The sequence below is a fragment of the Ailuropoda melanoleuca genome, chromosome 3, assembly GCF_002007445.2.
Source record: "Ailuropoda melanoleuca isolate Jingjing chromosome 3, ASM200744v2, whole genome shotgun sequence".
Taxonomy (NCBI): Eukaryota; Metazoa; Chordata; class Mammalia; order Carnivora; family Ursidae; genus Ailuropoda; species Ailuropoda melanoleuca.
The window spans coordinates 27,598,257-27,626,084 of record NC_048220.1 but is presented as its reverse complement, the minus strand read 5'-3'; the positions used below and the strand labels follow the sequence as shown (position 1 = coordinate 27,626,084).

General features: G+C 43.5%; 1 protein-coding gene across 1 annotated transcript; it reads left to right on the top strand.

Moving 5' to 3' along the window:
• The first annotated feature begins 15 nt into the window (after positions 1 to 15).
• Positions 16 to 26,093, top strand: DNAJC18 (DnaJ heat shock protein family (Hsp40) member C18). Its single transcript, XM_034656103.1, has 8 exons — positions 16 to 149; positions 1,850 to 2,036; positions 9,831 to 9,976; positions 12,251 to 12,436; positions 13,955 to 14,064; positions 15,022 to 15,131; positions 17,766 to 17,938; positions 22,713 to 26,093. The coding sequence occupies exons 1-8, from the start codon at positions 110 to 112 to the stop codon at positions 22,835 to 22,837; spliced, it is 1,077 nt and encodes a 358-aa protein (XP_034511994.1). The 5' UTR covers positions 16 to 109; the 3' UTR covers positions 22,838 to 26,093.
• Positions 26,094 to 27,828: the final 1,735 nt, after the last annotated feature.

Here is a 27,828-nt window from a genome sequence, read left to right as displayed (position 1 = left end):
GCTCCTGTGAGTTGGACTACAATGACCAGCATGCCCCGCACCTCTTTCCCGGTCCCTTTCAGCCTCGGGCGCCGGGGAGGCTCCGCAGACCTGCTGATTGGGAACGGATATGGCTGCGACTCTGGGCAGCGGGGAACGCTGGACCGAAGGTACCAGGTCCTTGCCGGAGGGTGGGACAGGGCAGAGTTGGGAGAGGGATGGGGCCCCTTGAGATTCCTGAGGGCTGAGATCCTGGGCCTGAGGTGAAGGATGGAGGCCTATGAAGAAATGCTGAGCCTGAGTAGGGTTCCGAATTAGGTGGGGGACCCACCCCACCCCCACCCCCGGGCAGGGGCCGGGATCTGGAAATCAGGAGCGCTGCCTAAGCTAAGGAACCGGCCAGGAGCTCAGAGTCACCCGTGATGACTTTTTTGCCTCCGGCCCCCAGCACCACCCCTGCCTCCGCCCCTGCCCAGCGTAGGGCCCGCGGTGGTCAGGCCCCGCCTGTGCCAGGGTGGCTGGGAGGTCAGCAGGGTGAGGCGGATTCCCACAGCTTGCTTTCCCGGCCCCTGTCCTCGCTCCGCCCAACTAGGCCGCCTGACTCTGTCTCCATTTGGTCCTGTTCCTGCAGCCCGCATCAGGACCGATAGGCGGGGCTTTTCCAACCTGCAATCAAGAAAAGAGTATTGATTCAATACCTATTATGTACCCTGCATTATGCTGATCGTGCAGCAGGGGTCTGACAGACTTGGGCCCCTGTCACAAAAACTCTCAGTGCATTGAGGGAGTTCGACAGGTAAACAGACAATTACGAGAGGGAGAGCCACTAAGTCCTGAGCTACACAGCAGGTCTTAGGTTTGGGAAGCACACTGACGGCCTGGGTGTCAGAGGAGGCCTCAGGAAGAAAGTGTGACATATGATGACATGAAGGATGCCTTGGAGTTAGTCAGGCTGACTTAAAGGAAGAATGGTGCAAGCAGAGGAAACAGCATGTGCAAAGGCACAGAGAAAAGTGAATGCTTTGCTGATCTGAAAGGCGTTTGGTGTGGCCAGGGCATAGCTGCAAAAGAGCTTGTGGTGAGGGAGGAGGGTGCTGAGCCTATGATAAGAAATTTGGACAAGGAGCAGTGGGTAGTCACTAAGGGATTTTAGGCAGGAGAAAGACATTTTTAAAGCCTTTCCCGGATCCTCCAGACAGTACCTGAGTCCCCTGCCTTCTTTGACTGGATTGCTACGCTCTTCTTTACATTCTCCAGGTGTTACAATGAATTGAGTCTTCTCCCTTTAAACTATTTAAACTAACCTCTTTGTGGTCAGAAAAAGGTCTTATCTGTACATTTCCTTGATCTATCTAGCCAAGTGTGTTGTTCTATAACTGCTAGCTTAAAAGAACTGAACTCACCCCTACTTAAATCTTAGTGATGGGAGGCATGGCAACAACAACGACAAATTATTTTATGAGCAATGTCACTTCTGACCAGGGACCACAGAAAAATAGGCTTCCCCCCTGCACTGCACTAAAGGTTGACACCTCTTGAAAGGCAAGGTATTGAGCAGATGCCTCTTAAACCCCTTTTCTGGCTCTGATTCAAAATTATTTGCTGAATGACCACTGTTGGGTATGGTGGACATTATTATGCTTCATGTTTCTAGTATTATAAGTTTTTCATGGTTGCCTCTGTATTTACTATATTGTTTTCTCAAGGAAGGTGTTTGTTCAGTTTCATGTGGATGCTTAAAAGTCAGTACGATGTCAGTAGTTTGGCCCTCACACTCACGGCCTCAAGCAGCCTCCTGGATAGCGAGGGCAGGTAGCAGAGCTGACTGCAGATCAGACTGAGGCCTAACAGAGGGGCTATTGCTTTGCAGCTTACATTGATGCAGTTAGAAGAAACAAATACCCAGAAGACAGACCTCCTGAAAGTCATGACCCCTGCGGGTGCTGTAACTGCATGAAAGTGCAAAAGGAAAAGAAGTCTGAGCATGAGTGGAATCCAACCCGACAGGGTGAGGGGAGTGCCACTTACACTGAGGAACAGCTGCTTGGGGTACAAAGGTGAGTCTGTGGTGGGATTCAGTGGGTGATTTTAATGTAGAGTTCCTGGCAGAATGTGTCACATAAGCATTGACTGCGATTGGTACTTTTATTATTATTATTATGGAAGCACAATGGCTTCTTGGCTTCAGAGGCAAGGCTAGGTGGAAGTGGAGTGTTAGGGTGTGATCTGAGGTAACTCTGCTCCTTCTGTGTAGGAGAGGCGGGGAAAACCAACTAGACGAAACAGACATCTATGCGGCAGTCTAGCCAACAACAGCAGATATACACATTCTTCTCAAATACACATGAAACATTCTCCTGCATAGATCAGATGTTAGGCCACGATACAAGTGTCAATAAATTTAAAAGGATTAAAATCATACAGTGTATGTTCTCTGATATCGACAAAGGAAGCAAATTTAGGAAATTCACAAATATATGGAAATTAAACAATATATTCCTAAAATAACAAATAGGTCACAGAAGAAATCATAAGAAAAATTAGAAAATACTTGGAGATGAATGAAAATGAAAACACAACATACCAAAATGTATAGGAGGCAGCTAAAGCAATACTGAGAAGGACATTTATAACTGTAAATGTTTATATATGTAAATATATATTTAAAAATCTCAGAGCAGTAACCTAATCTTCCACCTTAACAAACTAGAAAAAGAGCAAAAAGAGTACACTAAATCCAAGCCAGCAAAATGAAGGAAATAATATACGGTGGAAATAAATGAAATAGAGGTTAGAAAAACAACAGAAAATCAACAAAATCAAAAGTTGGTTTTTTGAAAATAACAAAATTGACAAACCTTTAATTAGGCTAACCAAGAAAAAGAGAGAAGACTGAACTAAAATCAGGAATAAAAGAGGGACATCACTACCAATCTTACAATGATAATAAAGATTTTAAAAGGATACTATGAACAATTGTATACCAACAAATTAGATAACCTAGATGAAACAGACAAATTTGTAGAAAGGTACAAACTAGGAAATAATACGGACCTACCACAAATACAGACATTGAATTAGTGATAAAAAAATTTCACCCTATGACCCAGCAATTGCACTACTAGGTTTTTACCCAAAGGATACAAACGTAGTGATCCGGAGGGGCACCTGCACCCCAATGTTTATAGCAGCAATGTCCACAATAGCCAAATTATCGAAAGAGCATAGATGTCCATCGACAGATGAATGCAAATGCTGATATATATGTATATGTATATATGTATATGTATGTACATACATATACCACTATATCTTCTTTATACATATATATACATACACACAGTGGAATATTACTCAGACATCAAAAAATGAAATCTTGTCATTTACCACGACGTGCATGGAACTAGAGGGTATTATGCTAAGCAAAATAAGTCAGTCAGAGAAAGACAATTATCATATGATTTCACTCATATGTGGAATTAAGAAACAAAACAGAGAGGGGCTCCTGGTGGCTCATCTGTTAAGCATCTGCCTTCGGCTCGGGTCGTGATCCCAGCATTCTGGGATTGAGCCCCGCATCAGGCTCCCTGCTCAGTGGGAAGCCTCCTTCTCCCTCTCCCACTCCTTCTGCTTGTGTTCCCTCTCTTGCTGCCTCTCTCTCTGTCAAATTAATAAAATAAAATCTTAAAGAAAAAAAAAAAGAAACAACAGAAGATCATAGGGAAAGGGAGGGGAAAATAAAATAAGACAAAATCAGAGAGGGAGACAAACCATAAGAGACTTTTAACTATAGGAAACAAACTGAGGGTTACTGGAGGGGGGGTGGGGGGATGGGGTAACCGGGAGATGGGCATTAAGGAGGGTACATGATGTAATGAGCACTGGGTGTGATATGCAAATGATAAATCACTGACCTCTACCTCTGAAGCTAATGATACACTATATGTTAATTAATTGAATTTAAATAAAATTAAAATTTTTTTTAAATTTCCCACAAAGAAAACCTACGCCCAGAAGGCTTCACTGGTAAATTGTACCAAATGTTTGAAGAATTAACTAATCCTTCATAAACTATTACAGAAAATACAAGAGAGGGGAGCTTCACTTCCCAACTCATTCTATGGGGCCAATATTATCCTATAACTAAAACCAGACAAAGACATAAGAAAACTAAACTGTCAATCAATATCCCTTAGGGATATAGATTCTAGCAACATATAAAAACATATAAAAAGGATTATATACCTTGGGGCACCTGGATGGCTCAGTTGGTTAAGCATCTGACTCTTGGTTTTGGCTCAGGTCATGATTTTGGGTCTGTGAGATCGAGCCCTGCATCCGACTCCATGCTCAGCGGGGAGTCTGCTCCTCTCCTTCTCTCTCTGCCACTCCTCCCAATTCTGTGCCTTCTCTCTCTCAAATAAAAAAAATAAATCTTTTAAAAAAAGATTATATACCTTGGCCACATGATCATTTTAATAGGTGCAGAAAAAGCATTTGACAAAATCGAACACTGTCATGATAACAATACTCAACATAATAGGAGTAGAAGAGAACCTCCTCAGCTGATAAAGGCCATCTACAAAAATCCCACAGCTAACATCATCATACTTAATGGTGAACAACTGGATGCTTTCCAAGAGCAAGAAAAAGACAAGTATGTTCACTCTAGCCACTTCTATTCACCATTGTACTAAAAGCTCCAGCCAGGGCATTTAGGCAAGAAAAAGAAATATAGAAGTCATCCAGATTGGGGGTGCCTGGGTGACTCAGTCAGTTGAGCTTCAGACTCTTTGTTTCAGCTCAGGTTATGATCTCAGGGTCTCGAGATCAAGCTCCATGTTCTGGCTCCACACACAACAGGGAGTCTGCTTGAGATTCTCTCCCTCTCCCTCTCCCTCTGCCCCTTCCCTTGCTTTGTGTGTATGTGCACGCGTGTGTGCTCTCTCTAAAATAAGTAAATCTTTTAAAAAAATGAAAAAATTTTAAAAAAGAAGTCATCCAGATTGAAAAGAAGTAAAACTGTATTCATAGATGATATGATATAATATAGAAAATCCTAAGGAATAGAGGCACCTGGGTGGCTCAATCAGTTAAGTGTCTGCCTTCTGCTCGGGTTGTTATCCCTTGGTCCTGGGATCGAGCCCTAGGACAGGCTCCCTGCTCAGAGGGGAGTCTGTTTCTCCCTCTGCCTGCCGCTCCCCCTGGACTTGTGCCCTCTATCTCTCATGCTCTCTCAAATAAATATATAAAATCTTTATTTAAAAAAATCCTAAGGAACACACACACACACACACTGTTAGATGAAATGAGGGCCATCTGGGTGGCTCAGTTGGTTGGACGTCTGCCTTCGGCTCAGGTCATGAACCCACGGTCCTGGAATCGAGCCCCGAGTCACGTCAGGCTCCCTACTTGGTGGGGGGTCTGCTTCTCCCTCTGCCTCCCCCTGTTTGTGCTTGTTCTCTCTCTCTCAAATGAATAAATAAAATCTTTAAAAAAAAAAAGAACTAATAAATGAGCTCAACAAAGTTGCAAAATACAAGATCAGTATACGAAAATCATTATTTTTCTGTACCCTAGCAATGAACAACCCAAAAATGAAAAAAAACAATTTCATTTCTAACACCATCAAAAAAGTATAAAATGCTTGGGAGTAAATTTAACAAGAGAAGCGTAAGATGTACATTGAAAACTACAAAACTTCAAATTAAAGGTCTAAAGAAATGGGAAGATTGCCTGTGTTCATGGAGCTAAATATTGGAAAGGCTTATTTTATTAAGGCTTAATATTGGAAATAATGGTAATACTACTCAAATCGATCAATAGATTCGACATATCCCTATCAAATTCCTCACTGCCTTTTTTGCAGAAATTGACAAGCCAATCCTAAAATTCATATGGTAATACAAGGGACCCAGAATAGCCAGAGCAGTCTTGAAAAAGAACAAAGCTGGAGGACTCACATTTCCCAATTTGAAAACTTATTATAAAGCAACAGTTATGAAGACAGTATGGACTAGCATAGGATAGACATGTAGATCAAGAGAATAGACTTGAGAGTCCAGAAGTAAGCCTTTATATTTATGTTCAATTGATTTTTTTAAACATAGGCTCCACTCCCAGCATGGAGCCCAACTCAGGGCTTGAACTCATGATCCTGAGATCATGACCTGAGCCAAAACTAAGAGTCAGACCTGGGCCACCCACTGAACACCCACATGTTCCAGGGTGTCTGACTCTTGATCTCCGCTCAGGTCTTGATCTCAGGGTCCTAAGATTGAGCCCAGCTTCGGGCTCCGCACTCAGTGTGGAGTCTGCTTCTCTTCCTCTCTCTCTCTCCCTCCCTCTGCCCCTCCCTCCCTCTCAAATAAATAAAATCTTAAAAAAAAAAAAAAGAGTCAGACATCCACCAACCGAGTCACCCAGACACCCCCAGTCAACTGATTTTTTTGACAACAGTGCAAAGGCAGGGGTGCCTAGCTGGCTTAGTCTGTGGAGCATGCGACTCTTGATCTTGGGGTCATGAGTTCAAGCCCTACGCTGGGTGTAGAGCTTACAAAAAAAAAAAAGTGCCAAGGCAATTTAATAGGGGAAAGAATTGTCTTCAATAAATTTGTTGAGACAACTGGATATCCGCATGCAAAACAATGGACTTAGACTCCTTTTTCACACAAAGACAAAAGTTAACTCAAAGACCTAACGTAAGGCCTAAATGTAAGTAAGAGCTACAACTATAAAACTCTCAGAAGAAAACATAAATGTACATTTTCATGTCATGACACCCAAAGCACAAATGACAAAAGAAAAAATAGGCAAATTGGATTTCATGAAAATTTAAAGCTTTTGTATTCCAAAGATACCACCAAGAAAGTGAAAAATCAATCCACAGTACAGAAGAAAATGTTTTCAAATTAAGTATCTGATAAGGGACTTATATCTAGAACATATGAAGTACTCTTACAACTCAACAGTAAAAAGACAAATAGTCCAATTGAAAAATGGGCAAAGGATCTGATAGGCATACCTCCAAAGAATATATACAAATGCCTCTTAAAAAAAAAAAAAGATTTACAGATGGCCAATAAGCACATGAAAAGTTGTTCAGTATCATGAGTCATTAGGGAAATACAAACCAAAGCCGCAATGAGATACCACACCACCTCACACCCACTAGGATGGCAATAATCAAAAAGATGGACAATAGCAAGTGTTGATAAGAATGTGGAGAAATGGGAACCTTATATATTGCTCGTAGGAATGGAAAACAGTGTGGCCAGTTTGGAAAACAGAATGCCAGTTCCTCAGAAGGCTAAACATGGCACATGACGTAGCAGTCACTCCCAGGTATATACCAAGAGAAATAAAAACATACTTCCACACAAATCTTTTTTTTTTTTTTTAAGATTTTATTTATTTATTCGACAGAGATAGAGACAGCCAGCGAGAGAGGGAACACAAGCAGGGGGAGTGGGAGAGGAAGAATCAGGCTCATAGCGGAGGAGCCTGATGTGGGGCTCGATCCCATAACGCCGGGATCACGCCCTGAGCCGAAGGCAGACGCTTAACCGCTGTGCCACCCAGGCGCCCCTCCACACAAATCTTGTACATGAACGTTCGTACAGAATTATCCATAATAACCCCCAAATGGAAACAACCTGCATGTCCGTTAACTGAGGAATGGATAAACAAAATGGGGACTATCCATACAATGAATACTTCTTGGTAATAAAAGGAATGAAGTACTGATCCATGCTACAACATGAATGAACCGTGAACATTATGCTAGTCAAAGAAGCCAGACACAAAAGTCCACATAGTGTATAATTCCTTTTATATGAAATGTCCAGGATGGCAAATTTATAGAGACAGAAAGTACATTTATTGGTTGCCAGGGGTTGGGAAGTAAAATGAGGAATGACTGCCAATGAGTATGGGGTTTCTTTCTGGAGTAATGAAGATGTTCTGGAATTAAATAGTGATGATGGGTGCACAACTCTGTGAATATACTTTTTAAAAAATCAATGAATTGTGCATTTAAGAGTGAACTTTGTGATATATGAATTGTAGCTCAAGAAAACTGTTCTTAAACAAATAACAAATTGATACAAAAGAAAGAGGCAGACGAGTATCTGCTATGGAAGCAGGGATTGGAAATTGGGCTGGGGATCCAAAGGATCCCCATGGGCAGCTCTTGGGGAAGGACCATGACTGACATTGAAGACCCTGCTTTACAGTCCAGCCTGTGTTACTGACTTACTTTGAACTCTTGAGCAAGACTCTGGGCCTCTCTCTGCCTAACTGGATTGTGCAGTGGCAAAAGACCGGAGATATTCTGTAAGTGCCTATCAGTGGAGGATATATATAATCCATAAAATGTAATAAATGTAATCCATAAAAGCAATGCAGCTTTTGAAAAGAATGACATAGATATACAATAGCCAGTATTTATGGAGTGTCACATGCTATCAAGCACTTTGATGAATTCCTCATTTAAATGGTAACAGCTTGTGAAATGTAGTTGAAATTACTAGCCCATTTCAGAAGATAACTAAGGCACAGAGGTTAAGTACACAGCAAGATAAGATCCTAACCAAGGCATTTTGGCCCCAGAGTTCATGCTCTAGGATAACATTTCTCAGAGTGTAGTTTGGGAACCCCAAAACCCTTGGGGGTCTGCAAGTTTTAAATAATTTTCATAATAATACAAACACATTATTTGCCTTTTTCACTCTCATTCTCTCATGATTGTACAGTGGAATTTTTGAGAGGCTACCTGATATGTATCTCTCGTCACTCTGTTTTAAAATTTCTTGTTTTCATTTCTAGTATGGTAAATATTGATAGATATAACTCACATGAACAAAAACTCTTCTGGGGACTTAAGTAATTTTTAAGAGTATAAGAAATTTCTGAGGTCAAAAAGTCCAGAACTGCCACTCTAGTCTAAACTATTATTCTCTACTCATCTCTGTGTTATCGATCCATATCTAAGATAAACTTCTGGTTTGTTTTTTTTTAAAGGGATATATAACGATGATTACAATATGCTCCTATTTAGGTAAAAAAAAAATGGAGAGGTGTTTATACATATACGCAGGATTCACAGAAAACTTCTAACAGTGGTTGTCCTTAGGGTGGGAGATTGGGGGACAGGGAATAGGGAAGCAGGAAGTTTTTTTGCTGTATATAGTTTAGTATCGTCGGATATTTTTCTTCTACCATGTGTGTATATATTAACTTAAAAAAATTTTTTTTTAGGTTTACTTATTTATTTGGGGGGGGGGAGGGAGTGAGAGACCACACAGAAGGAGAGGGAGAAGGAGACTCCCCGCTGAGCAGAGAGCCTGATGAGGGACTTAAACCCAGGACCCTGAGATCATGACCTGAGCTGAAAGCAGACGCTTAACTGACTGAGCCACCAGGAGTCCCTATCTTAACTTTTTAAAACAAAATTTTGAAAGGTAGCCATAAGGAAAATGAGAGAGAGAGAAATCACTAGGGTGATTAGGTGTTTCTTCTGACTTTGCCGTCCTTCAGTTGAACTCTCAGGGCCTTAGTCTGCACCTTGATGTAAGGATCAGCATGTGTGTTCTACCCACTTGTAGGGATACAGGAAGAATAAAATATTGAATGTAAAAATACTTGAAAGGCATTAAGCTCTTGGTGGGAGGACAACCTTGTTAATCAGTTTGAAAGTTTCGTTAATGTGTTCACCAATTTTCTTTAGGTTTGTTTTGGGGCTCACAGATTGGAGCATCAGATGTAAATGTAAAATGTAAACATACTATTTTACAGTTAGTTGTACAAAAGGGGACTTTGTAGATATACATGCTTCTGATGTATGTTTTTAGGATCAAGAAATGCAGAAATTACTATGAAATTCTGGGAGTTTCTCGAAATGCCAGTGATGAAGAGCTTAAGAAAGCTTACCGAAAACTCGCCCTGAAATTTCACCCTGACAAGAATTGTGCTCCTGGAGCAACTGATGCTTTCAAAGGTCTGATCCTGAATTAATGCTTCATTCTGCCCTTCTCATCAAGTTTGGCCACAAGTTGTTTTCAGCCTCCCCTGTAATCATTTTCTTTTTTTTTTTTTTTTTAATAGATCCTGCCAAGCAGTTTTTTTTTTTTTAAAGATTTTATTTATTTATTCGACAGAGATAGAGACAGCCAGCGAGAGAGGGAACACAAGCAGGGGGAGAGGGAGGAAGAAGCAGGCTCATAGCAGAGGAGCCTGATGTGGGGCTCGATCCCACAATGCCGGGATCAAGCCCTGAGCCGAAGGCAGACGCTTAACCGCTGTGCCACCCAGGCGCCCCCCCGTAATCATTTTCTAAGGCCACAAGTAGGGCCTTTCTTTCCTGCCATACCTCTTAAATAGTGATTATCAGCATAGCTCCCTCCTGTCTTCATTCACTTACCTCAATTTCTTTTGGAAAAAAATTGTTTTTGATTTCTCTGTAATGGCACCTTCTTAGATCTGAGACATAAATAAAAATCTTACTTAAGAGCTTTACCCCCAGTGAAGCTGTTGATTCAGGCAAGAATTATCAATGGATGCTAAAAGTGCCAGGTGATAGGTTTTTGTTGAATAGGATATTCACGTGATTGTCAGGGCTCATCCCCCAGAATACCTACTGATTACAAAGGGGAAAATTTGCTTTATAATGGAGACATCTAGCTGTCACCACTTTAACCCAGGGATCTAACTTATCGTCACCAATACTGGACCCACCTCACATTATATGGCACCTGTGTGGTATTCTTGCCAAAATGTTCGACCTGAATCTAATTATGAGAAGACCATCAAAATATGGGACATTCTACAAAGAACACTGACCTGCTCTTCAAAAAGGTCAATATAATGAAAAGCAGAAAAGGCAGGGAGACCGTTCTAGAGGAAAAGAAACTAAAGGGATATAAAAGTACATGCAATACATGAACCTTGCATGAATTGCATGGATTGATGTTAATTTCCTTAGCTATGATAATGGTATTGTGATCATGTAGGAGACTCTTCTAGGAGACAGTGGCTGAAATATTTAGGGATGACGTGCCATATCTGCAGCCTACTTTCAAATGGTTCAGCAAAAGAAATATACACATACTATGTGTATGTACATATTTATATAAGTATGGAGAGTTGAGGGGAGCAATGTGGCAAAATACTAACAGTTGATGAATCAAACAGAGGGTATATATGAGTTTATTTGCTATTTTTTTCAACTTTTTCTGTAGATTTGGAATTTTTCTAAAGAAAAAGTAAAAAAAATGGTAGCTCTGAGAATATTTTAAAAGTCAACATTTATCTCAAAGGACAATCTGCCTTTGTTGATGTGCCATTGTGAATCTTGTTCTCCCCAGTTTCTACAAGGAAACAACTAGATAACCCACATTCTCTTTATACCTTTGTACTTTTTACCTATACATAAAGTATCTCACAGACTGATGCCATTTCTATGAGAAATTGGCCAGATTTCAAGGGATGTGATGTTGAAGCAACTATTTAGCCTTTTTTGTTTGTTTTTTCTACTTAGCTGTTTTATTGCTGTAAACATTCAATATAATTCCCTTGCTAGCAGAATCATAAAGAAATGCTCTTCCTGACTGTGTTTCTCATAGTGTTGGCTGAATTAGAGGCAGGGGATAGGGATGCCTTAAAGATTTCTTTTCAAAGTTTCTTTGATTAGTGGCACTGATTGCATGTTTAAATGAATTTTAATTGGACAACATTTGCACCTTTGTGCACAGGGAGAAGAGGTAATGGTAAGCATGTGTAATCTACCCAGTCTTTGACCTGTCATTGAGGCACTGGAGATAGGTTTCTTAATTTCTAAAGCCCACTTTCTAAAGTAAGCTGAAACGTGACTGTGACTAGTGAGGACTTTGCTTTTAGCCAAGCAATCAATTTGACTGATTATTTTATTGAAGAGATTGTTTCGGACTTCCAGTTAGAACACCGCTGCTTATGTATGAACTGTTTCCAGCCATAAACTAATTGCTCTCAAGGGAAATAAGGACACATATTTGATGAATGAAAGTAGCTCTTAGTTTATCTTGAGTCCAATATTGCTTCTGGCTTATCAAACTAGATCATGGAAAATGTCCAGGGCAAGAATTCTGGTGAACTTTCTAGGCCCGAGCACCTTTCCTTAGGCCCCTGTGAAGTCACCCAGCAGCTGCCAGCTCTGGGCTCTTCCTTGCTGCTTCCTGCATCACCCTCAGCTCCAGCAAAGACTGTGTACTCAGGTACTTTTTGGTTTTGGTTGCAGCAATAGGAAATGCCTTTGCCGTCCTGAGCAATCCTGACAAGCGACTCCGCTATGATGAATATGGAGACGAACAGGTGACTTTCACGGCCCCTCGAGGCAGACCTTATAATTATTACAGGGACTTCGAAGCTGACATCACTCCAGAAGATCTATTCAATGTCTTCTTTGGAGGACATTTTCCTACAGGTGAGTATTTCAAAATGATAGCTGAAAAATTTATATATCTCTGTCTCTCTCTCTATTTCTGTATCTCAGCTAGCTCCTCTTTGAGGATCTTAATAGAGGGACCATGGTATGGGGGAAACAGCAAGAATTTGGAATCAGGGTGCCTGGGTGGCTCAGTCAGTTAAGCATCTGCCTTTGGCTTGGGTCATGATCCGGGGGTCCTGAGATCGTGCCCCATGTCGGGCTCCCTGCTCAATGGGGAGCCTGTTTCTCCCTCTCCCTTGCCTGCCACTCCCCCTGCTTGTACCTCTCTCATTGTCTAATAAATAAATAAAATCTTTTTTTTTTTTTAAGATTTTATTTATTTATTTGACAGAGAAAGAGACAGCCGCAAGAGAGGGAAAACAGGGAGGGGGAGTGGGAGAGGAGGAAGCAGGCTCCCAGTGGAGGAGCCTGATGTGGGGCTCGATCCCAGGACTCTGGGATCACACCCTCAGCCAAAGGCAGACGCTTAACCAACTGAGCCACCCAGGCGCCCCAATAAAATCTTTAAAAAAAAAAAAAAGAATTTGGAATCAGATGAGCGAGGGTTTGAGGCAAGTGTCCAGCCTCCAACTATGCATGATTTTAACCAAATCATTTGGTCTCTCTGATCCTGTTCCCTCACCTGAGAAATGGGACTGATAATATCTACTTCACAGGGCTGCTGTGAGGATTAGATATTTTAAAGTGCTTTATAAATAAGTAGCAAGATGCCTATTATCATTATTGCAAAATAGCAACTATATAAAGATAAAAGTTAGAAAACTCTCCCCCAGAGAGTTGGATGTTGGGATAATTAAATGCCCAGAAAGTAAACTGAATTTTATGAGTTGCTGTTAAAGATACTAGTGTTGGTGGGGCGCCTGGGTGGCTCAGTCGTTAAGCGTCTGCCTTTGGCTCAGGGCGTGATCCCAGCATTCTGGGATCAAGCCCCACATCAGGCTCCTCTGCTGGGAGCCTGCTTCTTCCTCTCCCACTCCCCCTGCTTGTGGTCCCTCTCTCACTGGCTGTCTCTCTCTCTGTCAAATAAATAAATAAAATCTTTAAAAAAAAAAAAAAAGATACTAGTGTTTCTGAGTTTGGGCCCCATGTTGGACTCCATGTTGGGTATGGAGCAAAGAAAGAAAGAAAGAGAGAAAGGAAGAACGAGGGAAGGAGGGAGGAAGGAAGGAAGATGCTAGTGACATAATCTGATACTGGGCAAGAAAGCAGACAAGAGCATGTCAGACAGGATTCGTGGCCCAAATGCTTTTTCTTTACTAGCCTTTTGGGGTTCTCTCACCCACTAGTTACAAAGGACTATTTAAATAAAATAAGCAGAATTAAGCACATTCCATCTACACCTGGTTCACTTGCTTACCTACTGTTTTATTTTTCTACTGAGTCAAATGGGACAATACTCTGTCGTCAGAGAACCTAGCTGGGAACAAGGACCTTGGAAAAAGCAAGGAAAGAGTGTTTGCCATATCTCATACTAGGTTCTTCTTTCTTTCCCAGGAAACATTCATATGTTTTCAAATGTGACAGATGATAGCCACTATTACCGCCGGCGGCACCGACATGAGCGGATGCAGACACGGAAGGAAGAAGAAGAAGAAAAGCCTCAGGTACCAAGGGGGGACAGCCGAACTGCTGCTCATTCACACTTGTACTGAGCTGACTTGTACAGTGTCTATGATCAGGTTTTGGAAGTTCAACTTGAGTTATGTTGTTAAAACGTGTTTTAGGAAAGCAGAGGCAGTGGTGGGAAGAGGTGGATCATCGGCCCAAATAGGCCAAAATGGCCTCCTTCCCCTCCCGTTCTTTGGTGGCTGTTTCAGGAAATCAGTTCCCCTGTGGGGCTGTCTTGATCAGGGTTTTCTTCCCTGCACAAAATAGGAACCCCCTTCAAAATATTCAGAACTAAAGGGAGTTTAAAGTAAGGAATCTAGGGAGTCTCATGAAGGTCAAGGGCAGGAAGCACACGTGGGCCTCGGGACAGACAGGAACCAGAAACCAAGGTGCAGTCAGGCACCCATGCAGCTATCTTTCCATGACCCTTTGCGGCCAGATTGTCTCCACCTTTCCTGCCTCTCTGCATCTGCTTTATTCTAAGCAGCCTCGCTTGCTCTGCTTTCTCTTACCAATAGCCAATCCACACTGCCTGAGAGTATGTGTCCTTTCTTCAGGTGACTGCCAAGTAGTGAACAGTCATGAGTCTCAATTCCAAATTCCTGGGAGGGAGAAGTGATTTTCCCTGCTAGGGTTGGCTGTCTCCCAGTCCATTCCCAACAGAGCTGCATAATACTAACATGGCCCCATGAGAGTCACAGTCTGGGCAGACTCACCCAGAGTCGCCTGCTTCATTGGTCTTAGAAAAGTGGGCTGCATGAGAATTACTGGGTGTCAATACAGGTTGTGGGTAGGTCTCCTTCAGTCTTCTCTGCAGAGAGAACAGCCTTCCCAGGATAGCTTTGGGTTTTGTGCAGTACATTGCAGTAATTTGTATTTTCTTTTGAAAAACTATCCTATTTTCTGTAAGCTTTATATTGATGAAGAACACTTACGCCAAATTTTTTTTTCAGACTACGTATTCTGCATTTATTCAGTTACTTCCAGTTCTTGTGATTGTGATTATATCTGTCATTACTCAGCTGCTAGCTGCGAATCCCCCATATAGTCTATTCTATAAATCGTAAGTCAAATATTTATAATTCTTTCTTAACCATTTGGAGGGTAAAAGACTTTAACATTTTTTTGGTGCTGCTAACATTTCATTTCATCTTTGTAGAAAACACTGATTTTTTTTTTTTGTTTAAAGGAACAGCTAGATAGTAATAATGCAGAGACTCTTACTGTAGGCAGTTTCCTGTGTGCTCGGGACTTGGATTATTTTGTTCTACAGCGACACCATCTGATCAGCTGCAGAACAGCAACGACTTGTTTCTGAAGGATGAATAGACTAACTCCAGTTTCAGATTAAATCCTTATCATATCACATTAGCTTTAGAATGTACCCTGTTGAGCTTGTGATCGGATCACTGGACCCCTCTGGGTCGGGAACATAGTACCTGAGATCCAGTGATTATTTTCAATTTAAGTAGTTGCAAGAATGGGTCATTTATTCATGGTGAGGCTACACAGTCAAACCGTAGTATCACATTTCTTTGCTTTTGCTGAAAAATATAGAAATTCATTGTAATGTTTGCATTGCATGCAAATTATGAGCTCTTATAGGAATTTCTTTATTTCTTCAATTAATTATTTCAAGTAATTCAGTTTTCAAAGTTTCGACCCCAAACCAACATCATCAACATTAATTGGCAACATGTTAGAAATGCAAACTCTTAAGCCTCACTCCATACTACTGAATCAGAAACTCTGAGGATGAGAACTAGCAATCTGAGTTTTAATAAGCTTTCCAGATAACTCCGGTTCATAGTCTGAGGATCACTGGATTAATTTTTTTTTTTTTTTAAGTATCTTCCACACCCAGCATGGAGCTCAACATGGGGCTTGAACTCACCACCCTGAGATCGAGACCTGATCTGAAATCAAGAGTCAGATGCTAAAAAAGAAAAGAAAAGAAAAAAATACAGAGTCAGACGCTTAACTGACTGAACCACCCAGGCACCTCACTGCATTAATTATTAGATGAGAAATGAGTCATTACTCATTATAGTTTAGCAGACAAAAACCTTACAACATGGGGGGACCTGGCTGGCTCAGTCGATAGAGCATACAACTCTTAATCTCGGGGTTGTGAGTTCAAGCCCCACATTGGGTGTAGAGGTTACTTAAAAATAAAATCTTTAAAAAAAATTTAAAGACCTTACAAAATGTGGAACCCACGGGTCAGTACATATCAGGAAGAGTCTTTGCTAGAGATCACTGTAGACTGAAGACCATATTCTAGATCAGTATCTTCATTTTACGGAAAGGAAAGCTGAGTCTCAGAGAGGGGCTATTACTATCAGGTCCCTCTGGCCTTATTCCCTCCATTTCCCAACTCCCCATGTTTCTCCATATGCTACTTCTTCCTCCTTTCTTGCCCAGCCAGTGGGGCAGAGAGGAACTTTCCCTGCTAACACCTTCCCAGATGGAGGTGGGAGCAGTCATGGCCTGAACCCTAAGACATCCAGCAAGATGTTTAAGTGGAGAGATCAAAGGAGAAAGCTGGGAAAATATTAACTCAGTCAAGATGAAATTTGTCTAATTTGAATAAAACTAGCCTGGATTGGGGCGCCTGGGTGGCACAGCGGTTAAGCGTCTGCCTTCAGCTCAGGGCATGGTCCCGGCGTTGTGGGATCGAGCCCCCACATCAGGCTCTTCCCGCTATGAGCCTGCTTCTCCCTCTCCCACTCCCCCTGCTTGTGTTCCCTCTCTCGCTGGCTGTCTCTATCTCTGTCGAATAAATAAATAAAATCTTAAAAAAAAAAAAAAAACTAGCCTGGATTTTGCACATTGCTATCATCTTGTTTTAACTTGAATTTGAGCTTCCTTCTCTACTTCCTTATGGTGTATTTAGTTACCCCAGACCTACTGACGTTTCTGAGCACCACATACCACTGGATATATTAGAGCCGCAGAGAGTTAGTGCAGAAGCATCACTGAGATCTTTTGTCTGATGTCTTTGCAGTTCTCACCTAGCAGCTGTGTGTGAAGTACTTTCCTGTCCTAAAAATGGATGCTAGGTTGGTGTAAGTCATCTGGTTGTTTGTGAATAGTTTACCATAACAATCCGGTCATTCGCCCAACATTTACCAATAGCCTGCTCTGTGCCAGGTACCATGCCAGGTCCTACACAATGTATAGCATTTTTTAAGCATTAAGCACTCAACTTTTATTTAATTTTTTTTTAAAGATTTTATTTATTTATTCGACAGAGACAGCCAGCGAGAGAGGGAACACAAGCAGGGGGAGTGGGAGAGGAAGAAGCAGGCTCATACCAGAGGAGCCTGATGTGGGGCTCGATCCCATAACACCGGGATCACGCCCTGAGCCGAAGGCAGACGCTTAACCACTGTGCCACCCAGGTGCCCCAGGCACTCAACTTTTAGCACAGAAAGCAATATAAGAGAGGTGAATCCTTGCAGAAAATAAAGTAACTATACTGAGGCTGAATTCACCATATGAATACACTCACATAATGATGACATTACAGTTACTACTTTGCTGGGGTAATGATAAATGTTAGGGGTATTAGACAGTGGTACTTGCCTCTGCCCTATGAAGAGGGGATTATGGTCATGCTGTCTGTGCAGCCAGTGCTAAGAGTGAGATTGCCAAATATAACCAGCTTACCTGAGCCTCTGTCTCCTTGTCTCAGGACCTTGGGCTACACCATCTCTAGAGAAACGCAGAACCTGCAGGTGCCTTACTTTGTGGATAAAAACTTCGAGAAGGCCTACAGAGGCGCATCTCTCCGCGACCTGGAGAAGACGATAGAGAAGGATTACATTGATTACGTCCAGACGAGTTGTTGGAAGGAGAAACAACAAAGTAAGATGTCCTGAAAGGGTCTTTAACTGGTGGTCGTGCTTCCAACCTGAGGCATCCCCAGCTTCCCAATCCTTCCTCTCTCCTTGTTTGAGCGGCACATGTTTATGTGATCAGAGAGAGGACAGAGGCCCATTTGGGACACCACAAAAAAAAAGTGAAGTTCATTGACAGGATACATGTGGCCAGAATTTGGAAACCCTACGAACTTAGGCAGGCAGCATTAGCTGCCTATCTGTCTGTCTGTCTCTGAGTGTCTACTTCTCTCTGCCCATCTGCCCCACTCTCTTCTCTGCCAACTGCCTTCCTTTGCTTCTTCAAGCTTTCCTCCTTCATAACCTGGTTTTGCCCTGGTTGGTTTTGGTTGCTACCCTCCTGGTCACTCTCCTGGCTTCCACAATCCCACTAGTTATTGTCCCCTTTCTACATCACAAGCTTCCTCTGTAAGTTGTCAATGCTAGCTGGACTGGTCCAGTTTCCTCATTCCGCATTCCCTACAGGAAGCTCTCATCCAGCCTAATTTTGGGGGCCAGACCAAAAGTCAGCTGTAGCCAGCTGGGGCCACCTAGATTGAAAGTGACCCTCCCTGGGTCTGCCCCTTTGGTAAGGGTGGGTTGAAGCAAGCCTCCCACTCTGTCCCGTCTCTGGAGACAGTGGGGGTGTCAGTGTCCGCCAGTTGGCTTACCAGTTGAGTATTAATGGGGAGTGCTGGTAGCAAGGGTAGCCCGGCCTCTCAGCCAACAGGTTCATTTTTCAGCCCACTCGAATTCCACACATACACACATGGGTGCACACCTGTGTGCCCCCCCACACCCTTAATAACTGCATCTAATGAAACGTGGCTTTAATTTTTAAAAAGCAAACTACTCATTTTTTAAATGGTATAACTGGATATTATTAAATGTCTAACAGTGCCTGATAAAATTAGCTCTTCAGTCACAGGGCTGCTAAGCCCTTGCTGACCCATCATGCATCCCAACCCCACCCCCAAGTTGATCTGTCCTTCCTATGTGTTCTTAAAACACTTTGTTCGTGCTGCTGACACAGTACTGCTCTCAGTGTTGGCTCTCTGTAGGTACGCGTCGGTCTCTCTGCTGGACTGTGGGCCCTCTGACGATAAGAGCCATGTCTTACCAATCTTGTGTCCCAGGCGCCTGGCACAGTCCTTGCTTCAGAACAGGTGCTCGACAAATGTCCTTGGAAGAGAGGATTCTCAGGCCTGGACAATAATGAAAATGTTTGAGGATTAAGAATCACAGGGCAGGGTTAGCGTCCTCACTCTAGCCGTTAGGGACCTTGTCTCTGCCCTCTACTCCTGCTCTCAGCATCAGGAGCTTGATGGGCAATGATTCTGAGACGTAAGGGGAAATTAAGCAGGAGAAAGTTGCTTTTTAAAATTTATTGAAAAATAAATACTGAAAAAAACTGAGGAGGTCAGGGAGTACCCTACCTCGTGTTAAACTAGTTGTTGCAAGTTTCAAAAATCAGGAAAGAATTTTGGAGCAAGAAAAGGCTTTTGACAGAAAGGCATTTTATACATGGATCTAAATCAGGTGAAGGCCACAGTGTGTGTCCTAAAAGTCCCCATTGTATTCCACGCTGGGAAGGTTTTGAATTTGTTGCTTTCTGCAAGAACTGGATGAAAATCTGCATTTCACATTCTTCTAACACCCACCCACCCACGTACACTCCCCAGCTGGAACTATGCAAAGAGCTCACGGTAAGGATTACATTGAAAATGGCTTTTAGGCTTCTTCGCCCCATCTCCATGAGGCCTAGTTTCAGGGCTTTGGTACTCTCTAGGTATAAATAAAAATCCGATGAGTAAGCATGATGCATGTACCCACAAGTTCCAAAGAAGGGGTTATCAGCACACACCTCTTAAAAGTCTATTTCTGGCATTTAAGGATGGTGGCTGTCCAGACTCTCCACACGACCCAAATGCCATTTGAGAATGAGCAGCATCTGCCCTCCGGATCCAGCAGCAAGTGCAGCCAACGAGGTTAAATTTAGCACTTGGAGGTTGTAAAAATAAATCCACTTGAGAACAAAGTTCACTCTTGGCAAAATACCGAATGGAAACTGTGTTTAGCAAAGTTAGCCATTGTCTTTTTTAATCTTTTGTTCATTTCTCTTCTCTGTTTTCCCTTAGAATGATTAATCTGAGTGAACTTCCACGAGTAACCCCCTACTATGAACACTGATTGCCCTGTTTATTCCCCCGCAGCTGCATCTAGATAAGCAAGCCAATGCCAGGCGAAGGGGCCATGCCACCGGGCTGGGATGGACAAAAGTAACAGGCAGGATCTGCCTCCCAGCCTGGCAGAGCTGAGCTGAGATCCTGGCCCCGCCTGGTCAAGGAGCACTTCTTTCCATGATCTGGAACAGGGTAGCACCGTGGGTAGAAGCCCAGACTTTGAAATGGGGATAAAACACACTTCCTCCTAGAGATGCTGTACAGGTTATAGAAGATGGTGTGGGTCTAAGGCTTAGCCTGGTGTCTGGCACATATGGAGTCCAGGCCTTGTGTGGTCTTGCTAGACTGGATACAGTGCTGTCTCATGGGGCTGGATCCTGAGGGCGGCTGGAATCCGCTGTGGTCTTCCACACCACCAGAGTGCAGAGGGCTCTTTGGAGGGCCTCTGGGACTTGCTTCTTTGGCAGTTTGCCTGGTTCAGCTTACCTGGAAGGCTGAATGCTCTGTCCATCTATCACACAGGCATGCGGGGCAAGGGAAACATTTTGTAAAGAAAAAAAATCCTTGAAAGGATTTTTTTTTTTTTACTTAGAAGTCACTGAGTATTAACAGTCAAAATATGTCAAAAATAACATTAATTGGTTTGACCTTTTACTCATGGAAGGGCAAAGGCATTCACTGGCAGTTTGGAGAGAAGTTTCTCCAAGTATGGTGGTGGGCATTTGGGGCGTGGTTCCTTGAAACATTGACATTGCTGCAAAGTCATTGATCTGGAGCAGGGGCCTCAACCTCTGGAGCATTGAAACCTGGTTTTAACGAACTTCATGAAAAGCTATGTGATATGTTGAGAAAAGCATCCATCTAAGTGCACTTATCCTTCATCAGCTTGTTAGAGTGGACTTCAATGTAGAAAATAGTAAGAATCACTAGCCCTTCATTTTTTCTAGAATGAGATGTCAGACTATGAGGCGTTGAGATAAGCTCAGAAAACAAAAAACCTAAGGAAATCGTTGCAAGGAAAAGCAAAGCCACAGAATCTGGCCCACATGCAGACATAACTGTGATTGATTCCAGAGGACCAAAGGCATAGAGGCCTCCTGAACAGGTTTCCCACATGCCAGAGAAGCCGGAGAAATGGAGCTGGTGCGGTGGGCAGGCCCCGGGAGGGGAGGGCTGTCATCCAGGCGTGGCTCAAGGTACTCAGGAAGCCCCATCGCCTGCAAGGAGGACGGTGCCAAGGCAAGCCCCAGCCAGCAGGCACTGCGGGCACCCGCGACAGCCAGTGACAGCACATTGTTCTGTGGGGCCCAGGAGACATGCTGCTTGCCAAGTCACTGCCGGGCTCGGGCCCGGGCTCCGCGCTGCCATTGTGGAAGGAGGGTTTTCATGCATGGCCACCCCTCACCCTGGAGTCCTGCACTTAATCTGCACTTTGGGCCTTACTTGGTGTAAATAGAATCATTGTGAGCAGAAATGCCAGACAGTGTTTTGTGTTGATAGAAACTTATTCAGAAACCAATGCCCATTGTTCCCCCTGGCTAAGTATTAATTCCTGTTTCCAGTCAGTTTGCTGATTAATCAGACAGGTGCCTCTCGTTCCAGCAAGAAAAACAAAATCTGTTGTCAGGATGATTAAGAACGTATAGACATATTTCAAAAAGATTAAAATAGTATTTTCACAAGTATGGTCCTTTAAACACTGAGTAGCTGCCTGCTGTCGGAGGCTTTCAGAAGCCACACAGCCCATCCAAGCGTGCCATCCTGTTAATACACAACACGTCTCTGGGGGGGTGCTTTTCAGGCTTTCCTTCCTAAGACTGTCTCTGAAAGTTGATAAAAGAATGAAAAATAGAGCAGCCAAACCACTGTTGAGTCGGGAAAGACGGCGGAGATTATATACTGGTTAAAAATAGAATGACCTTCTCCACCATGAAGAGAAAATGAAATTCATTTAGTCAAGGAGACAAAGGTCACCAGATCCAGATGATTTCACTTTTAAAAGAGCCCAGCTGCATTTGGCCTTTGAGTTAGGGACCCCACATGTGGTGAGGGAACGAAGAAAGCTGCCAGCAGCCTGGCCTTCTATAGAAGGCCTATCCACCGGAGGGAGGCTCTGTGTCAGTTAGCATGTCTGAGTTATGATCCAGCAACGCAGGGGACAGAATGGAGCAGCTGTCTTTGTTTCAGATGACAGGAACAGGCGACTGGACTCCATTCTCTCCCAACTGCCATCTGAATGCCATTCGTACGAAGGCCATGAAACGGAGTCTCCTCTTACTGCACACGTGCACGTTTCCTAAGTCTGGTGCCAAATGTTCTATTGATAAGAACTAAGTCCAGTGCTTTTCTAATAGAGCACGGATACTGTAGGACTCCGGGACCACAGGTGGCCTTTAATCCTCGGCACCTGGTGTAGCGTAGCTGCCGGATTCGCGTTCCTCGAATAAATGAGTAAGCGTTTCTTAAATTTAATTAAAAGGAAAAGCATGAAAGTAAAAGGAGCCTTGATTCCAGAAATACTGAAACAAAACAAAGGAGCTGAACTCTCTTGATGAATTGGTTATGTCTTTTATCTTTCAGAGTCGGAATTGACAAATTTGGCAGGATTATACAGAGACGAACGACTGAAACAGAAGGCAGAGTCGCTGAAACTTGAAAACTGTGAAAAACTTTCCAAACTTATTGGCCTGCGCAGAGGTGGCTGAGAGGATGTTAGTCCTACACAGGGTTGGGGTTTGCTACTTGTTACTATTTATGTTCCTAATTCCATTTTATAATACAAGATTAGGAAATGACATTTTACAACTTGCTAACTTTGGTGGGCAGAGCTGAAGGCACTTGAGCATGGAGCCAGACTTGTCATCACAGAATCCTTCCCGGGGATTGGCTCCAGGGACCACGAACAGTTCGTCTGAATTGAATTAAAGGCAAAGCATTTGATGCAGCCCCCCTGCTCCATGCCTCGCTGACTCTAGGATTGTAGTTCAGGCATCCCAGAGCAGATTTTCTTCCTCCTTCCCTTCTTCAGTTAAGTCTCGATAGCAGTCATTCGTAGGCATAGCCAAAGCAGCTTCCTACTAGTTGTTTACAGCGTACACCAAGAACGATACCTCTCCCTTCCTGTGAGTCATCGTGGCCCCCAGCATTCAGCCCTTGGAACAGGTGCCCGCCTAACTTTGCATTTTTTAAGGGAAATGTGGAAAATGTAAACAATTACAGTCAGTTTTCCATTTGCCTATCTCTGTTCAGAGTTACTAGCATTAGCAAACTGCCTGATTTGAGTTTCTTTTACGTCCTTAACTCTCTCTTGTAGAGAGTCCAGAAAGTAAAAGCCACTGGGTGAAAGAAATAGTTCCACGGAAAGCCCACCAGCATAGAGCAGGGATCCGGGGGTGAAGGTAAAACGCAAGACTGAGTCTCAACTTTTCGGTGCCGGTTCCCCAGTCCATCACAGAACCTGGAGAATATGGGTGGGTTTTTTGCCATTTCCTTCACACTTGACCGGAGTCCCTACACCCCACAGAAGTACAGTGGTCAGACCCAAGAGCAGGCATTGCTAACCAACCAGGTTGCTCAAGCCGAGAGCTGGAGGGGAGAGACCCTCTTTCCATTGCTTTGGAGGTCGGTGTTGGTCCCAGCCGTCCCTGTCTTTAACCCAGTGCCCCATGGTTTGTGGTATGAGATGCCTTTTCACGTAGTCAACATTTTTTGAGTGCCTAGTATGAAGCAGGAGCTCTCACATATATTTTCTTACTTTAGCCTCCACACAACTCTGTGAAGGAGACATGGTACCCCTTGGTTTATGAAAGAGAACATTGGCCCAGAGAGGCTGAATTGTTGATCCAGTCATACAACTGGTAATGACAGAGCTAGGTGGTAGGCTGATTATCAAGTAGAAAGTGTGAGGTCATTCCCATTTCTCTGGTGGTTCTAGCCAGATTGGTAAGGCATAACCTTTCCCAGGATGCTCTGGTCGGCCCTGATCCTGTATCCTTTTTTATGGCAGTCCTGAGTTCATTCTGGATACCTTCCTCCCTGGCCTTGAGGAAGCAAGACCCTCTCTATAACAATTCTGTATACAAAACAAGAGGTCCCTCAAAGGCAGGCAGCCATTCCCACTGGTGACAAGGAAGAGGTAAGTTACTGCCTAGGCCCCATGGTTCTGGGCCCTCTTGTCTAGGTGAACTGCCAGGATTAAGCTGCCTAGATCATCATGAATCAGAACCTGGAAGGTCAATAGGTGCCCGTGGTCTACACTCCATGTTTTCTTCAGGAGAGAAGGAAAGTTCCTATATCAATACTGATTTCCAAAGTAGAGTTTGTCCTTTCAGAGGCATAGCCAGGAATTAGGCAGACGTGTCTAGCATGGTTCAACATGGACGTTCCACAGGGTCAGGAGATGGGTCAGAGGTAAAGAGTGGATCTTTGGTGGCTGGTAGGGACACCTGCTCAGCTGTGGGGAGGGTAGCAGCTCCGGGGATAGCCAGATTTTGCTGCTCAACTAGGTCTATCTTCCTGGTTTGGGGGACTTCCTTGATCCTTTCTGAGTAACTGAGGGGATTTACACTATAAAATATGCCTGTGAGCCGTATAGGCTTATGGAAAGATTCCCTATACACAACAAAAATCAAAACTCTCCTCTCCCCAACTCCAATCTCTACTAGAAAAAAATGGGCCATTATTAAATTGACTTGACGTGGATTTATGGCGGAGATGAGTAATCTGTGACGATATTAAATAGAGGGAAACCTAACTTCGTTAAACCTCAGGTCTCTTGTCTGTCTTCGTAGCACTGATGGTACTGTTGTATTTATTGCCTAAGATACTACAACACACCTGGCTTTCCTCTCAGTAGAGTGGCATCTGCCTTCGTTGAAGAATAGTTGAATCTTTTTGGTATGGTCCAGAATATGGCTACGCTATAATGTCCCGGGTTCTATTTAAGATGGGTTGTCTGCATGGTGGTAAAATAAGCGTCTTCCTCTTGCCTACATCTTTTGGAAGGTTTCCCGATTATGTACAAACTCTTTAGGTGAGGCTTATTCTTGCTGTTTTGCCGTGTCACTCTCTACGTTTCCGTGAGCATTAATGCAGAGCGGAGAGGTGTGACGTGGGAGTGGGGCTAAGAAGGAGGGCTAGCGGCTCAAGCGGAAGCTCCCATTCATCAGAGTGAAAGCACTCTCTGTGCCGCCTAGTCAGCAGTGAGGAGGGGAGGGGGGAAACCCTTCTCACACCGAGGACACTGCAGCTTCAGGTAATCCATGTCCCACGCTAGCAACCCAGGCGTTCATCTGTTCAAACCAGAAAAACTGAACTTCCTTGATTAGCTCCAGGCCTCCCAGCTTGGGACAAGGGACCAGTAAGAGAATGCCATTGCTGTGCTTTCTGTTGGAAACTATTAGAAATCACACTGAACTCCAAACCCCAGTGGAACATGGGATCCAGCAGCCCGGCCAAGCCTTCTGTTGTTCTCATTTTCATCCTCACGCTCAGGACTGGCTTTGTGAGGAGGCACTGCTGGGATTCCAGAAGTTTTCTGTTGCAACTGGCCACACTTGCTAGTTCGTTGTCTCTGCATGCTCTGTTCCTCACAGAAGCTAGCTCTTAATTAGTATTTATTTTGGACTCATTTATGGTATAAGCTTAGTGATCTAATATATTTATTTTTGGAAAGGGCCAAGTTACTCTACATCATATTTTTTGAGCCTGCGTTGTTGATACCTCGTGCAGTGACCACCGAGTAACTATATATCCGTGTGTTCGAGATTGATTACATCATTTGCATCACACTCAGTATTTGGAATTAAAGATGTGAATGTTCTGTGACCAGAGCCAGGTTTGACACAGGTGGAATCAGCTCCTGGGGGAACACGAATCCTGAAAACTCTGGTCACCTGATCCATTGCATCTGGATTGAGTGTATTTTAACAGAGAAAGAAATTAAACGATTTTATATAAAAAGCATGTGTCTGTAATTTTCCTTTGTTCTTTTACCCTTGGTCATGTCACCCCTGAGCACTGCATACTGCCTCACTCCCTTGGAACCACTTGGGACTAGAGGAGGCCTAGTGTCTCTCCTCGGCTCCAGCCTTCCTGAATCCATCCCTGGAATTGTTGGTGTTTAAAACATAAGAAAACTGGTGGCATCACCAATTTGTAGTTCTTTTCTATCAGGTAACAACAGCAGCTGCAATATTACAGCCTACGCAGGGCTAAGCTACTTAGCATCTGAAAATCAGGTGTTATCTCAGTTCCTCAATGGCCTTGTTCCCAATGACCCAGCTTTAGGAATGTCTTGGTTTAAATATACAGTACATGGGGGACACCTGGCTGACTCAGCCAGAAGAACATATGACTTTTGATCTCAAGGCCATGAGCTCGAGCCCCAGGTTGGGTGGAGAGATAACTAAAATAAATAAATAAATAAAAGACTAAAAATACAGTACGTGGTTCATAATAATACCTTTCATTTGGAAAAAGATGGAGATGAGATTCAATTCATCAAAGATGAGGAACTTACTATGTGTCAGGTGGGCTGGATTTGGGGATGAGGTTGGGGAACAAGTGAGACCCAGCACCTCGGGCTCCTGGAGTTCACCTCTGAGGGGGAAGCTAACTTTAGACAGTGCTCCCCAGCGGGATGAATGTCAGAGGGGAAACCAAGGAAACCTTGGGGATCTGTAACAGAGGACTTCAATCCAGTATGAGGCTTCGATGAAAGCAACTCTGAGGAAGAGAGACTTGAAATATAATCACCCTTCTTACAGAATGCAGTTAAAAATTTTTTTTTAACAGAAGAGGAAAGCAACACTCAGTGCTCCCAATTCAGTACATAGCACCACCATCCGTCCAAGTGTGAAAGTCGAAAGCTAGGAAACTTTGCATGGGAGACCTCAGTGGGTAATCCCCAAAGGACCACACGTAATATTTGTGACCTTGTGTGGCCCCCTTTCTAACCTGGACTGGCCTCTGATCTTTAACCAATAGAATATGGCAGAATCAGCAGCTTCCACTTTTGCACTTAGGGAACGCCAGCTGCCATGTAAGTCCCACCACCCCGGAGCACTAAACGAACCACACGGAGAAGCCATGCGGAGGAGAACCAAACACCCAGGCTGGCAGCAAGGACTGAGAACCCAGACATAAAATCCAAGCCGACCTGTGCAGGCCACCCAAGCCGACGGGCAGGACGGAAATGAGCTGTCCCACCAAGCCCTGTTCGAACTGCAGAATCGAGAGCAAATGACAATAATGTTACTGTTTTAAGTCCTGACATTTTGTGGTGGTTTGTTTGCAGCAGTAGACAACAAGAACACTTTGCTCCCTTTTCCCCATATCCCCTCCTTCCTTAAGTACTATCAGGGTGACCTCCTGAACAGCCGAAATCCAACTACTCTCTTCATCTCCTCTGACACCATCTGACTCCAAGAGTACCAGCCACTTTTTCTGTTAAAAACTGCAATAGCTTCGGGGCGCCTGGGGGGCACAGTTGGTTGAGCATCGGACTCTTGGTTTCGGCTCAGGTCTGATCTCCAGATTGTGAGAGTGAGCCCTGTGTCAGCTCTGCACTCAGCCCTGAGTCTGCCTGTGTTTCTCTCTCCCTCGCCCTTTGCCCCTCCACCCTGCTCTCTCTCTCTCAAATAAATAAATCTTTTAAAAAATGCAATAGTTTCTTCTTCTTTTTTTAAGTTTATTC